General features: G+C 42.5%; 2 protein-coding genes across 4 annotated transcripts in view; both read right to left on the bottom strand.

Moving 5' to 3' along the window:
• Window positions 1-9,585, bottom strand: part of pik3r2 (phosphoinositide-3-kinase, regulatory subunit 2 (beta)) — a 36,260-nt gene extending 26,675 nt beyond the window's left edge. The window contains exons 1-2 of one of the 2 annotated variants that reach the window (XM_067605495.1): window positions 9,271-9,585; window positions 141-1,035 (exon numbers count right to left, since the gene is read on the bottom strand). In XM_067605495.1, coding sequence (XP_067461596.1) covers window positions 141-459 — 319 coding nt within the window. In that variant the 5' untranslated portion in view covers window positions 460-1,035; window positions 9,271-9,585. Of the gene's footprint in view, window positions 1-140; window positions 1,036-2,744; window positions 2,880-9,270 lie in introns of those variants that run through there. The other variant, XM_067605496.1, reaches the window with a different exon arrangement.
• Window positions 9,586-10,163: 578 nt separating this feature from the next.
• mast3a (microtubule associated serine/threonine kinase 3a) overlaps window positions 10,164-14,130 on the bottom strand; it is a 28,573-nt gene continuing 24,606 nt past the window's right edge. For both annotated transcript variants that reach the window (XM_067605493.1, XM_067605494.1), the window contains 2 exons: window positions 13,677-13,861; window positions 10,164-13,548 (listed from right to left, as the gene is read on the bottom strand). In XM_067605493.1, coding sequence (XP_067461594.1) covers window positions 12,677-13,548; window positions 13,677-13,861 — 1,057 coding nt within the window. In that variant the 3' untranslated portion in view covers window positions 10,164-12,676. The remainder of the gene's footprint in view (window positions 13,549-13,676; window positions 13,862-14,130) is intronic.

The raw sequence follows: 14,130 nt of genomic DNA, 5'->3' as shown, positions 1-14,130 counted from the left end.
CTTATATTGTTTGGTCACCTTTTTAATTAGCAATAGTAATGTGCATAATATGAACTTCTACAACACATAATTAAAATGGCGGATCTACACTGCTGAGAAAACCCATGTGACAGACTTCTATATCTGAAAAGGACCCTTACCTTGAGATGACTCTGGTCTGGGAGCGGCAGGGAGGGGCCGCTGGGACCTCGGTTGACTGGATGGAAGCGCCATCTTGATGGGGCCCACGTACTCGACGTACGTCCCTGGGAAGTCACCTCTCTGCTTGGTGCGCTCGTTGTACCCGAGGAGCCAGCCCAGGCACTCAGGCTGCTCCACGCAGCCCTCCTGGTAGTTCTCCATGGACAGCAGAGAGGCCTTGCTCACAGTCAGGAGGTCCCCTGGCTGCAGATCCAAGTCTTCTTCCTGGTCCTTGGTAAATGCGTAGAGGGCACGGTACTGGAAACCTTCCGCTGCCATTTTGTTAGGGGGAAGGAAAAATCAAAATGGCCACCGAACAGAGGATTAGATGGTGCAGCCTGAGTCCCTCTGCGACAACAGGGTTCAGCTGTACAGAAATCCTCCTCAGAAATCAAAAAGGTTGTTGAGTCACTAATGTCTGGTGTTGGTACCTGTGGCGTGGGGGGGGTGGGAGGTGAGGGGAGAAGGGGGCAGTCACCCGAAGCTTAGAAGCATTTTCAAAAGTCGACAGGGTGGCGTTTCTGCTGCTGTTATGACTGCGGCGGCAGCGGTTTCAGACCTGACCGGTGTTGGTGGGCTGGTGCACTTTCCTCAGCTTGATACCCCGGTTGAGCCAGATGATGGAGCAGAGGGAGAGCGTTGGCAACATGCTCTTTCAAGCAGCGAAAACCTGCTGGCTGGGTGCTATTGGAGCAGCCTGGTAAAAGATTTAGCCGGCCGAGGGCCCTGCGTCGTCGGCTCTCCACGGTCAAATGAAGTGGTCTGATTGGAGGACGAGTGGCAGAGTGGGAAGGTCTTTAATCCTCTTCGGTTCTCTCAAGCGCCCACATGTTCTGGACACGGATTATGACCCACCTGCACGACACAAACCCCCCCAAAGAGGTTCAAAATTAGTCTTGAAAATAACAAAGATGAAAACAAAATTTGTGAAAAATAAAAAGTGAACGTCTTTAAGTGTAGCCTCTATTCGATAAACACTCATAAGTAAAGCGGCACATATCTAATGAAATGAAGCTTAAAAGCGGTGCATGAAAATGGCGAACTGCGGCAGCTTCATGCATTTGTGCAGTCTTCGGTTAGGACAGAGAGATCGGATGATGCTGCTGCGTCATAACCAACAGCAGACTGGGTCCCTGGACAGGAGCCTCCATTCCCTCCACTCTACATTCACACACTCAGCCTGAACTGATGCATCACAGTTTCCACAGGAACGAGAACTTTCACTGTGAAATAAACGTCCCTTCAACTTACACAATATGTACGATTAGCAGTAGGCGAAGAAATTCATGCAAAATGGCGAAGGAAAGGTTTTTTCGCAGAACGAGCATACGAAGGAAACTAAGACCTGCATCATGACTGTAGAGCAACTAGAATTTTCTGAAACATGCAGAACCACTTGCAACAGTTCCCTCTCCGCAGGAGAGAAAAAAGGCAGCTCTGTGTTGCCTCAGAAATATTTTCGGCTTCATTCTGTCAAAATAGCTAAATCATACTGTACGAAGTCTACGCCAGATAAGAATACCGGATGAACAGTCAACTGAAAAACCCAAAGCCTGGCACAATATCTTAAAACACCACTTAAAAGCAAATGTTTTCATGCATAAAATCACACTCCGTCTCCTCAATCATATCATGGTATCTATATACAAAGAAAAGGTCAATCCATGGACCCAGAACAAATATTCTCTGATGAAGATGATTGCAAGGCCCAATAAAATTCGAAACACAAGAGCCCAATTATTACCGCAACATAACAGCTTCAAAAGGCCAGATTTTATCAATATAAAATGTTATTGTAAGCAAATCATGTAACCAAATCCATCAGACACTCAGTTTGAAAATGAAAATGTTGGACACACTAGACTAAAATATCAACAAAATATGGAAAAATTCTTTCTTTTGCCATCTCAGATTTGAGCGGGGCAAAAAAAAAATAAAAATAAAAATGCTTGAAAGTTTAATTTCAAAATGGCAACTATAGTGAGAGATGAGACAGAGAGCGAGGAAGAGAGAGAGAGATTAGGGTTTCCAGATTAAGTACGACATCTGTGGTCTATGGACCAACCAAGGACAATGGTCCTGTTAACCTCTCTGGACGGGATGAAAGGATGTCAGGATGAGGAAATGAGGCAGGTAGAGAGGGAAGGTGACAGGGGAGGAAAGGAAGGAAGTTCTTCTATGCCAGGAGTAATGAGCTATTTGGGGCGATTTTCCCAAAACGTCCAAATCCAAATAACCATAGGCCTGGTTTGCAAGGCCCAATGTTGTGCAATCATTTCATAAACGTTCATGAATGGACAATGTTTTGACTGATGCATTGCAGACGCCGAAATAAAAGGAGGTGAGAGCATAAAATAAACCTCTGGTTTGCATCTTTGAATACCGAAAGTGCATGCTTTATTCGAACCTTATTCTAGATTATCCTCTCTCCCCCCACCACGACATTTCGGAAAGCGAACGTACATTAACTGCAAACCTTCGTGAGTTAAAATATCATCTTTTTTTAAAAAAGAAAGGTTTAAGAGTAATCGTGATAACAGGATGCAGCAGAGTGCAACACTCACCCCACTTTTGGTTCAGAGAGAAGCCGGACAGGCTCAGCCAGACTCTCGGTCCAACATCCTTCCAGTCGAGAAGCAAGAGGTGCCAGGCTAGACACGTGGCACTGGCATACCCAACCACAGCCCGCAATCCTCACACCACCATACCCCCCCCCCCCAACCCACCCCACCCCCCAACCCTAACCCCCCCCCCTCCCCTCCGTCCTTTCTCCACCTGCTCTTCAAACCACCCCCCCCCCCCAAAAACACACACAGAGTCCTGCCTCCAACTGACAACCGCTCCCCCCCCCCCCCCCTCCTCCTTCTCCACAATCCTCAGCCAGCGAAAAAGTCCAGTCGTTTTTCCAGTTGCCATGTTTTATTTGTTTACAGTCAGACCGCTGCTGCAGAAAAGAAGCAAAAACAAGTCGAAGACCAAGAAGAAGAAAAAGCAGTGCGCAGTGAGAGCTCTCACTCAGTAATCCTGTTTTATTATTTAGTTCCAGAGCAGAAAAAGTGGTGCAACTCGTACGAGGTGAGAGAGGAGTCATCTCTGTTACAGTCCTGGTCTGATAGTGTTGTAGTAGCTCACAGTTCAGGGCAGCAGCAGCAGCAGCTGGCGAGCTCACCGTCACTGGATCCGTCCCTTTTTTTTTTTAAAAGACTTTTTATTCAGTCAGAGGAGAGGGCGACAGAAAGCAGTGCAAAAAAAAAAACAACAAAAAAACCAGAGTGAAACAGAGAGAGACGGAGCACTTTGCTATCAGCAGAGTCCAAACGGCTGAGGGAGACCACAGGAAAATAATTAATGAATAGGCAGCAAGTAACTCACTGTTGCTAGAGAGAGGGAAAGCTAATCCCGCGCTCTGATTGGCTGCTGCTCTGGCCATGTGCTACCCAGTCACCAGAGAAGCCGGGCAAATCAAGGAAATGTTCTAATATTAGAAAATGTATCTAGGCAGTGATCAAACATCTGACCCAAACAACTCCACCTTTTCCCCACACACTTGATTTTTTTTTCATCTTTGCATCCTGGACCATTGCTCATCATCTTTTGACGAAAATGATGATTTAGATTAAATTGAAACTGCCACAGGAAGATGATGAAGAACATAACATGGAAAAAACTGGAGGCTGCTTGTGATTGGAGAGATTTCCATGAGTCATGCTCAAGTCGTGCAATGGGGTGAAAAGAGATGTTTTTGTTTTTTAGAGTAAACAGAGGATGAATAATGTCGTGATTATAAGCACAAAAAGAAGAGAAATACATGATAGCCTTTAGAAAACATGAACGTTGTGACAAGCTGCTGATATATTAGTAAAGAAATGCAGGATCCAGTAAATATGAACAACCTGTGTGTTATAATATAACACAGTAATCTGGAAATATGTGAGACGGGAACCTGTTTCCAGTCACTGTAGGTTGTTTTCAGTGTTTTCATCCTTGTTATTTATTTCACAGACATTTTGTTTGACTGTGGGGGAAACGAGACCTCGACTGAACTCAAAATGGCATCTAGATTTAACTCTGCTGTCTACAGACGTCAGATGATTCTTGACGTGTTTAGTCGGCCGGCGTAGCTCTGACCTGTTCATTATACACCAGTGTGCATAATGTAAAACGGCAAATAAGATATTCAGAGCATCACTAACACATTCAAGTGACCTGAGAGCCACTGCTGAAAACCAACATCATTTCTATATGTTCATCTCTCATGTTGCTGTAACTGAATTTATTGTATGTCAATAGAAATGATTTCAACTATAGATGATTAAATATTCCAAATAAATGATATTCAAAAAGATCTGCACTATATGTATTGTATATATATGTTACTATAGATTAGGAATTTATCAGCAATTATATCTGGAGCTGCAACGATTAGTCGATTAATTGGTAAGTTGATCAACAGAAAATTAATCAGCAACTAGTTTGATAATTCAATAATCATTTTAGTCATTTATTAAGCAAAAATGCTAAACGTTAGCTGGTTGCAGCTTCTCAAATGTTGTTGATCTGAAGCTTTTCTGTGTCATACATGATAGAAACTGAATTTCTTTGCATTTGATCAGACAAAACAAGACATCTGAAGACGTCACCACGGGCTCTCAGAAATGACAGAAATAACAGGTATTATTCACAGTCTTTTGAGATTTTATAGACAAAATGGTTAATTGATTAAGAGAAAACAATCAGCACATTATTTGATAGTGAAAATAATCATTAGTTGCAGCTCTAATTATATCTATAATTGATTCATTGTTTTTTAAACCCAAAAATACAAAAAATAACCGTCTCCAGCTTCTCAATTGTGAGGATTTGATGCTTTTCTGTGTTTAGTATCATTGCAAAATCAATATCTTTGGATTCTTGGTCAAAGAAGATGTCAAATCAATTGATAGACTGTTTACAGATAAAATAACCAGACAGGAATATCTGTTTTTGGCTTATTCAGCAAATGAAATACCAGCTGTAATGGAAATGTATACACTTATATTATACTGTTTTATGATCATGTACATGTGTGTGAAACTTTTTTTTTTACTAATAACTCTCGTGTGACGAAGTGTTCAACCTCGTGTTCCCAGCAGGTGTAGAAATGTCATCAGAAACGAAGCCGTGCGATTCGACCTTCGACTTCCAGTCCTCAGCCGAGACACGCAGAGGCGGGACTCCTCCGGGAAAGAAACACTGATAACTGATGAAAAAAGGGGCAACTGATGTACCAATTAATTGCCAAGGTCGAATCTTCTAAGGATGACGGAGCGCTCTGTAACTCTATAACTGTGTCGGGCTCGGCTTGCCGGTACAGTCGGGGGGCTCTTTGTGTAACACAGACACCGAGTCCGTACGCAGACGTGTGTGATTCCAGATAAAACTCTTAAAGATGGTCTTCTCTTTGTGAAATCCATCTCTATTACAGACATGACACTAAGAAATCTAAGTACTTCATCACGTTGATGCAAGGAGACGAAAAATCATATAAACATCCAAAACATTAATCAGTCCCGTCCACTGATTCACAACAGCCTGATGTTTAAATGATGGATACAACAGTATAAACATGAAAATCTATACAAGATAAACAAACATGTCATCTGACAGTACATATGGTCATACTGCCCAACCCTACAATTTATTATTATATATTATTAGAGCTGAAACTATATGTTAATTGAACAATTAGTAACTATTTTGACCCTTGATTAACTGTTAATTAATTTTCCAAGCAAACATGCCAAACATGTCCTTGTTTCAGCTTCTATGTTGTGAGGATTTGCAGCTTTTCATTGTCTTATAATGACAGTAAACTGGAAATCTTCAGGTTTTTTGACGTGTTAGTTGGACACTTTAGGTTTCAGGAAATCATGACAGGCATTTTTCACACTATTTTCTGACATTTTATAGATTAAACGCTTTATTGATTGAGAAAATAATCAACAGGCCTATATATCATGTCTAACAGTTCAAAACCTAGATAAAAATACCTGAACGTCGGCTATGTACCGATTCATTTCTCCTGTCACTCTATCACCAAGTTATCAGCAACTAATGAAGATGAACAGGTTTCTCTGTAGACCTGAGGCTGTGCTGCACATCTTCTTTTACTTTTCACCGCACCGCATCATCAGTCGTGACTTTTTTTTTTTTGTGTGCGTTTCATTGACAGTTACATCTATGTAGGTCATCGTAAAATGAGGTGAACCCATCATTTCTACCATATCTTCAAGGGTTTGAAGGAAAATGAGCCTCGGCATATCCAATCCACATATCAGCAGCGGTTTACCCCGAGGTAGTCTGTAATGATTGTTAAAAAAAGAGCTGACGAGTAAAATAACGTAACATGTAGCTCAGGTGGACTTTGTCATATGATAAAAATGGATACAGTTGCTCCATGTCTCAAAGAAAAAAACACTGTATTCTGTTGTCCTTACATGACTTTTCATTTGGACAAATAAATGCATTGTGTAAAATACTGACCCTCACATGAACACACAGCTATTTCTTTAAAGTTCGTGTGTATGTGTTGGCCCTTTACGGCCCTGCTGGTGAGGAGCCTGACTACAGAGCCACCACGCATGCAGCCTGGCCTCGGGCCATCTGTCCACATGGAACTGAAAAATCTACTGCGCCACAGGCAGGGAGGACAGGCCAACAACACAGGAGCCTGTGAGGACTTATTTTTCAGCCTAAAATGGGGGGGCTTAGGCGTTTTATGATTTAACTTTGCTTCACCTGAACTCTATCTGTCCTTAATGAAGCCGAAAAGCTTACTTTGCTAAATAGAAACATCTGCTACGAAGATTATGCAGCACTGAGACGGCACTGTTCTGAAAAGTCAACTGTGCCACAAGGCTCCACATTTAAAGAGGACTCGCTGTATTTATCAGAAAATATAAGATGCAGGCGGCTCGTGCCTCCGTTAGTATAAAACGTTTCCTGAAATCCACGTGACCGCGTTGTTAAATCTCAACATTTTTCAAGGCAACACAGACAGAAAATCTGATAAAGCCAGTCTGCAGGAGTTGAAAAATGCCACAAGCCTTTTTTGCTGCGTAGTTAGCATGTAGTAAGTGGTTAGTCAGCTTCCAGACTTGTTGCTCTATTCCACGATTAAAGGAGTAATGACATCCACTCAAATGATTCCTCTTGATTATAGAGAAAACACATATTTTCTGCACTCGAGCCCAACCATAACTATTTATATAGAGCATATATTTTATATATATAGCAGGTAACATAAGGTGGTCTCCATTACAACACACAGCAATGACAGGCTAATGAAATACTAATCCCATTGTGACATACTGAGATTAATAAGGAGCCGGTTATACTTGGTTGGTGATGCAATAATAAGTGGCACCTACAGCAAATCAATTGAACTAGTCAATTAACGGTTGCACTTGTCCGGCTTTCAGTCTTGTTACATTATGATGTCATAAAAATGCTTCTGTATGTCGAAACCCTTCCTCGTATAAATCTCGCCTGTAGAGTTAAGAAAATCACACTTTGGCTAAATGAACAGATGTTTGGGTACGAATCCCAATCCAGAGTCTGCAGCATTTCCAGTGGAGCTTCAACTGGCCTTAAAGTTGTATTCTGTTGCTATTTTGATCAAATAACACCATTTCAGTTTAACTGGGTCCCCCCCAGCTGAAGGACGTATAACAAAAATAACACACAGCTGTACCGCGTCTGGCGAAATTTGAAGTTTAGCTAACTCCTGTTTTTTTTTTTTGTTCCACCAAACCCCTCTTGAGAAGTGACACTTGGCATTTTTTGAGAAGCTTCACTTTCTTTTTTGGAAGTTTTTTTTTTAATGACACAAGCGCTGCCAGTCATTCAGAGCATTTTAAGACATTTAGAAGAAGAATGAGGGCTTTGCCACGAGTCATGCTTCACATTGATAAAGCAGTATAATGGAGGATTGACATTTGGTTGCATAATGCTGGATTCAGTAATTACAAGAGAAAGAGAAGGGGGGGGGGGGGGGGGGTCTCCACACAGTTGAGTGGTCTGTCTTATTATGCAAGTGGCACAATTTCCATTAAGTCCTTGATGCATGCCAACTCCTCAAAGCAGGGATGTAACACACACATCATGTCAGGCCTTCAGCTCTGTCAGGCCTCCACACTACAGGCCTCCTACAGTCTGCAGTCAATGTAAAGGCTTTATTACCAATGTGATAGAGAATATACTGCAAGGTTTATTTTGTTTGTTGTTGTTGTTGTTGTGTTTAAGTCTTGCAGTCCTCAATCCTGATGACATTTCAAACTTTTGACTTCAAGCACTTAAATTAGCTGAAAACTCTGAACTCTGGTTTGTAATTTCTGCATAAACTGACAACATGAGGAGTTTCTGTGTCTTCTTATGACAGGATCACTTGTACAAGTCCATAATAACACCTCTATAATTATGTTTTATACTTTTATTACTTAATGCTATCACTGACATGAATACTTTTCTATAATATATGAATGAATGATCCATTTTCATGCTCTGATTTTGTATGCCTTATTATATGATTGTTATTTATTGTTTTTTGTTTGTCTTTTGTCACATTTGGTATCGTCCAATGATCTTCTTCTTATTTTTGTTTTTTGTTAAATGTTTTGTCTTATTGAAAACGACATAGTACATCTCAAGGGGTTTATTCCTAATAAAGACTTTCCATAATTTGTGGACATACCAGGAATAAACAAACAAAAAACCTCGAGAACAACAAAGTCCTGCAACAAACTTTTTTTTAAAGCACAACAAAATGTTACAATAACGGACTCTGCCAACATTTCATACACGTCAACTGTGGACGAGCGCCGAGCAACACGCAGCGAGAATAAACATCAGATTTTAGTGCAATAAGTTAAAGAAAAAACAACAACAAACAAACACGAGAAGAATCGCGTGCTGAAACTTTAAAAGTAGGACACAAGTCAGCAGCATGGAGCTGTTGTGCGCACAGCACACTTGCAGCAGCGCTTCCACCATTTTCCAGTACAGTGGCTGCCTTGCTGTACTGGAAATGTGCAATAACTTGGAAAAACTCACCCGAGGATATTTCTTGACTCCTCTCACTTTTGACTGCGGCGCTTTCAACACTTCCAAGTTAGCAGACAAGACTCCGTGCGGTGTTTTTTATCTGCGGACGACAGCTTCTCAAATGTGCGGCAAACTTGTAGAAAACCCCTTCCGTTCAACTTCTTGCTTCGTCTTCTTTCTCTCGCTCTGGCTTTCTTTTCCCGTTCATAACTAACTCCCTGCTCCCCTACACAGCCATTTTCCAGCTCAGCACGGCGCAGAGAAGGAGAGTGCGTGGGAACTAATGTGAAGAGAGCGGAAAGAGACGAAACTGGCCGGAAAAACCCGAACGCTTAGAGAGGATGAGGAGGGAGAGGAGGAGGAGGAGGAGGAGGAGGAGAAGGAGGGGGTCACCGAATGGCCTCGGCTCATAATAGAAATTTGAACCGTACAATCTTAAGCTGTAAGGCTTTTTCCCCCCGAAAAAACTTTAAGCTCTCTTTTATTACAAAGAATCCTGTTCGTATGGAAAAGGAAACGTGCTCAACCACATGCAATCCGTGTCTAATCCCATGCTGGGTTTCGTGGGGACATCTCCATACCGAGTTCAAGTCCACATCTCTCTTTTCTCAACCTACATTTCAAGCTTTGTGACTGGTTTAGCTTTAATAGTGTCGTGGATAAACCAGTGTTTCATCAGTGCAGTTTTGTCAGTCTAATTAGATATGTATACATGTGTATTATCATTACACAGTCTGATCAATATTGTTGTATTGATTTGTGTTGGTTGGTGTACAAACTGCTATAGTTGCTTCTACGCTGAAGAAAGATTATTACTCTATCAGATAATCAATATCTGATCTAAATGTGCTACTAAACTGCAAATATTCCTGTTACACGGACAGATGACAAACACCCACACGTTGTAGTCCTGGACTTTGTAGTCCTTTTGCAATTCATTTATTTCAAGCACTGTTAAGACAATAGAAAAACAGACAATGTCACACCAGTCTGCACCAGATACCCACATGGTAGGAATTTCACAAAGGCCAGTTTGTCATATGGGGGGAGTGAGGAGCAACAACTTTTAACACACAAACACACTCACACAAGTGAGGGAAATATGGAGAATGACAGTTGAGCACCCGTGTAAAGACATGGAGTGTATCACACACACACACACAGGCAAAAATAGAGATGAGGAGTTTTTGTGATGCTTCATTTTGACATGTGATGCCAAACCGCTGGTCTGAACTGCTGCTGACATCTCTTTTTGTTTCTACATCTGAAAAATGAAGTCTTCATTCAAAAAAAGTATGATACAACTTAGGGCACTAGAGATACTATAATGGTTTGGTAGGGGTACAAAAACAGATCCTAAAAACACACCACGGTGTATATTGCATCAGAAATCCAGTGACAATTCCCAACAGACACACATTTCTCCCCAGAGTACAATGAACAAACTTCTAACTTCTAATTTGAACCCCAACAATCTATAACCACTGTTCAAGGCTTAGTATATGCTAAACGTCCATTATAAATTCCCACATTAACAGTCCTCTAAACTCTGCAAAACACAAACATGTGTGCCGTCATAAAACTAAGAACACAAGGGAGATTTTATTCTGCGTAACAATTCATCTGAAATAAAAGGGGAAGCATGTTTGGCTGCTGATCCAAACAGTTCCTGAATGAAAACCATAAAAAATAAAAAAAAAATCAAATTGGGAACAAAAATACAAATGAAAGGATACATATGTGAAAAACAAAATCCCACATGTTTACATCTCCTCACAAAACTCATTCTAAAATTAAAAAAAATCCCCAAATAAGCAAAAAAAAAAAGTGGGAATATTATACTGGGATGTGATGCATGCACAATCCTTTGAGGTTGATTGAAATAGGAGATTAAGACCCTGCCACTTAAATGGCATTACACATTATTTTGGAGTCCAACTACCCTTACAAGGTCACTTTCAAAAAAACACCACCGACAGCTGTTATAAGGTCCACCATTGTTTATACAATATACATCAACAGCATAGGTTATTAGTACTGCAACAAGACTGTTTCCATATCAAAATATACAAAAAGGAGATCACCTTCTACTTATTCCTTCATCCATTCAGGGCTTCTGGTTGAATTCTGCCGTTCCCTGTCATTCAATTTTTTTCAGAATAATTTAACAAAAACCATGACAAGTCCACACACGTACACATATTTGCACTAAAATGTAAACATTCATTCATAATACACATTTATTAAAAAAAAAAAAAAAACAGCCAAGGGAGCCAGTCTGCTTGTTGCATCTACTGTACAGTTGTTAAATCCCAAAGAAAGAGATCGTCCTGAAACATGAGAGTGCTCTAACTGTAACACGGCTACGACGACTTGTGCAAACACTTTCTGCTACGACTACGTTTGTTAGGAGCTGGACGGAGGATCGACTCGATGAGCGGGTAGGTGACAGTATACGGTATTTAGAGGACAGAGACAACAGTCTGGTTTCCAAAGGTGATTACGCTATGATTTAAACCACTGCTGGAGGAGTGTCAGCGCAGACGCACTTTTCTACAGGACAGACAGACAGCGAGTGGCGGTCGAACCGGCATGCGTGAAGCTTCTTATGTACAACTACAGTACCTCTTTGAAATGGTTCATATGGCTAAACCATGCTTTGGCACCAGCACTAGGCTTCCAAGTATTGTGATGTTGAAATATTTGTCCGTTAAAAATTTTATACAGGGCCGTGTTCGGGTAACGATGAGTCCGAATTGTCACCGCCACAATCTTTTCAGAGGCAGCACAGAATATCTTCTGAAATTCTATAATACATTAACACGGGACAAACGCTAAGTTTGTTTCCGAGACCCAGTCTGAGCACGAAACAAAACCCACTTCTAGACAGGCATTGCAGCATTAAAAAAAATGAAATATGGTACGATAACGACTGATGTTACTTCCCCCTTTTCTGCACCTACTGTAAAACCACACGTGGCTTTCTGGCAGCTGCGTTCCTGAAATAAGAACTGCTAAAGCATCCGAAGGCATTTTCAGCAACCAAAAACAGGATGAGTGTAAAAAGTCATAAATAAGTTTCTTCATTTAAAACAAAAAAGATATTTACAAAATACATCGGTCACAGGTGCCACAGTGATTTGAGAACCAAGAGAGAAAACAAGCAACTAGGAAGTAAACGTTTTGGCGTTGTCGTTATTCTGTTAACAGTGTAGCAGGATGCATATATTACTGAGAAACATCGATTTGATTTGTTCTTCCGTCTTTACGCAGTTGCTTGTGTTGATTTGGGACTTGGTCACAGTTTTCTGGACACACATGCAAGGCCTTCGAATGTAAGTACAGTGGCAGGTCAGAGACTTCTCTTAACTTCTGAGTCTCCCGCAGGATTATTATCCCAGGCAAAGTGAGAGAACTAAAACCCTTCTTTCTCTCTTGACTTGGCTCTCTGCTGTGCTGTCGTACCCTGTGATCCTCGTCCTTCCGGCTTCAGACTGGATTCCGACTGGGCCGAGTTGATCCAGGACGCCTTGAACGCCTTTGGTTGCGTGATGGGAATGGGGGGACTCGGCGTGGCCTCTCTCTCCTCCAAATCGTCGAAACACACTTCCTGCACTGCCTCCTGTTTCTTGAAGGAGTCCCTCCGCTCCGACAGAGCCAGCTTCCTCATCACCACCACCTCTTTGGAGTGGTGGTTGCCACCGCGGTGTTGTGGTGAGGAGGTGGAGGAGCGGTGGTGCTCGCTGCCTCCGCCAACCAAGTCCTGGTGGCCTCTTTGCCCACCTATGTACAGCCCCTGACGGCCATGCTCGCCGACACAGACGAACCCGGTTGCGGTGTCCCCCTCCATGTCCTCCAGCCCCTCGCCCTCAGACAGAGGCACCTCCATGGTGTGGCGGCGGGTGCTATAGGCCTTCCTATCTCCATGGTACCCGCCTGTTGACTTGTCTCCCGTCAGTTTCTCTGCTGACTGGACCCTCTTGAGGAGCGGCGAGCGTGGCGGTTCTGCACTGCGGGGACGCACAGAATGGCGGGCGATGGTGGGAGGGGACAGTGTCTTGCCATGGAAACCATGTAGGGACTTGGGGTGACTGGGAAGGCAGGATGGAGAGCACTGAGGAGAGAGGGGCTGAGGAGGTGGGATGCAGGCCAGCGGAGAAGGGGGGATACTGCTGGTGGACTTGCAGCGGCCGGCCTTGGTGTAGCGACCCAAAACATGAAGGGAACTGGGACGGGCCTGAGGTACAGGCGAGTTAGGGGAGCTGGAGCAAGGTGAAGAGCTTGAATCTGTGTGGACAGAAAGAGAAAGACGGAAAACAGTTTAGCATGAATATATTTCCTCCAACCAAGAACACACAAGGAAATCAACTGCATAATTTTTTGGGATGCAAGTGGTACGAAGCATCCTGTCTCACCTCCAGAGTGGTCGGGGGCAGGGGAGCGGCAGGGTGTGGAAGGGCCAGGAGAGAGACTCTGTGTGGGGGAGCCAGAGAGGCTGTCGCTAGATGACTGGTGGAAGCCTGAAGAGAAGCTGCGACTGCTCTGCATGGGCGGAGGAGGCGTATGCTTAGACAGCTTCTTCAAGATGCTACGTCGTCTGCTGCAAAAGAAAAAATAAGGTGTCAGATGTCTTTAGTCCACGCTTATTAGAGAACAAAGACTACTAACTTAGTGAGACAAAATTAAATGATAGAGGTGAAACAAAGCCCAAAGAAAAAGACAACTTCTATAAACTAATATCAATTAGATTTTTACTGAAATTTTGATCAGCGCTTCACTACAACATGCATCTCTGTTTTGTGTCATGAATGTCTGACAAGATATCTATGGTCAAGCTACAGGTAGGTGTGATTTTAGTCCAAATGTGGT

This window comes from Thunnus thynnus, chromosome 12, assembly GCF_963924715.1.
Source record: "Thunnus thynnus chromosome 12, fThuThy2.1, whole genome shotgun sequence".
NCBI classification, from domain to species: Eukaryota; Metazoa; Chordata; class Actinopteri; order Scombriformes; family Scombridae; genus Thunnus; species Thunnus thynnus.
The sequence above is the reverse complement of the archived record's forward strand: the minus strand, read 5'-3'. Positions and strand labels throughout refer to the sequence as shown.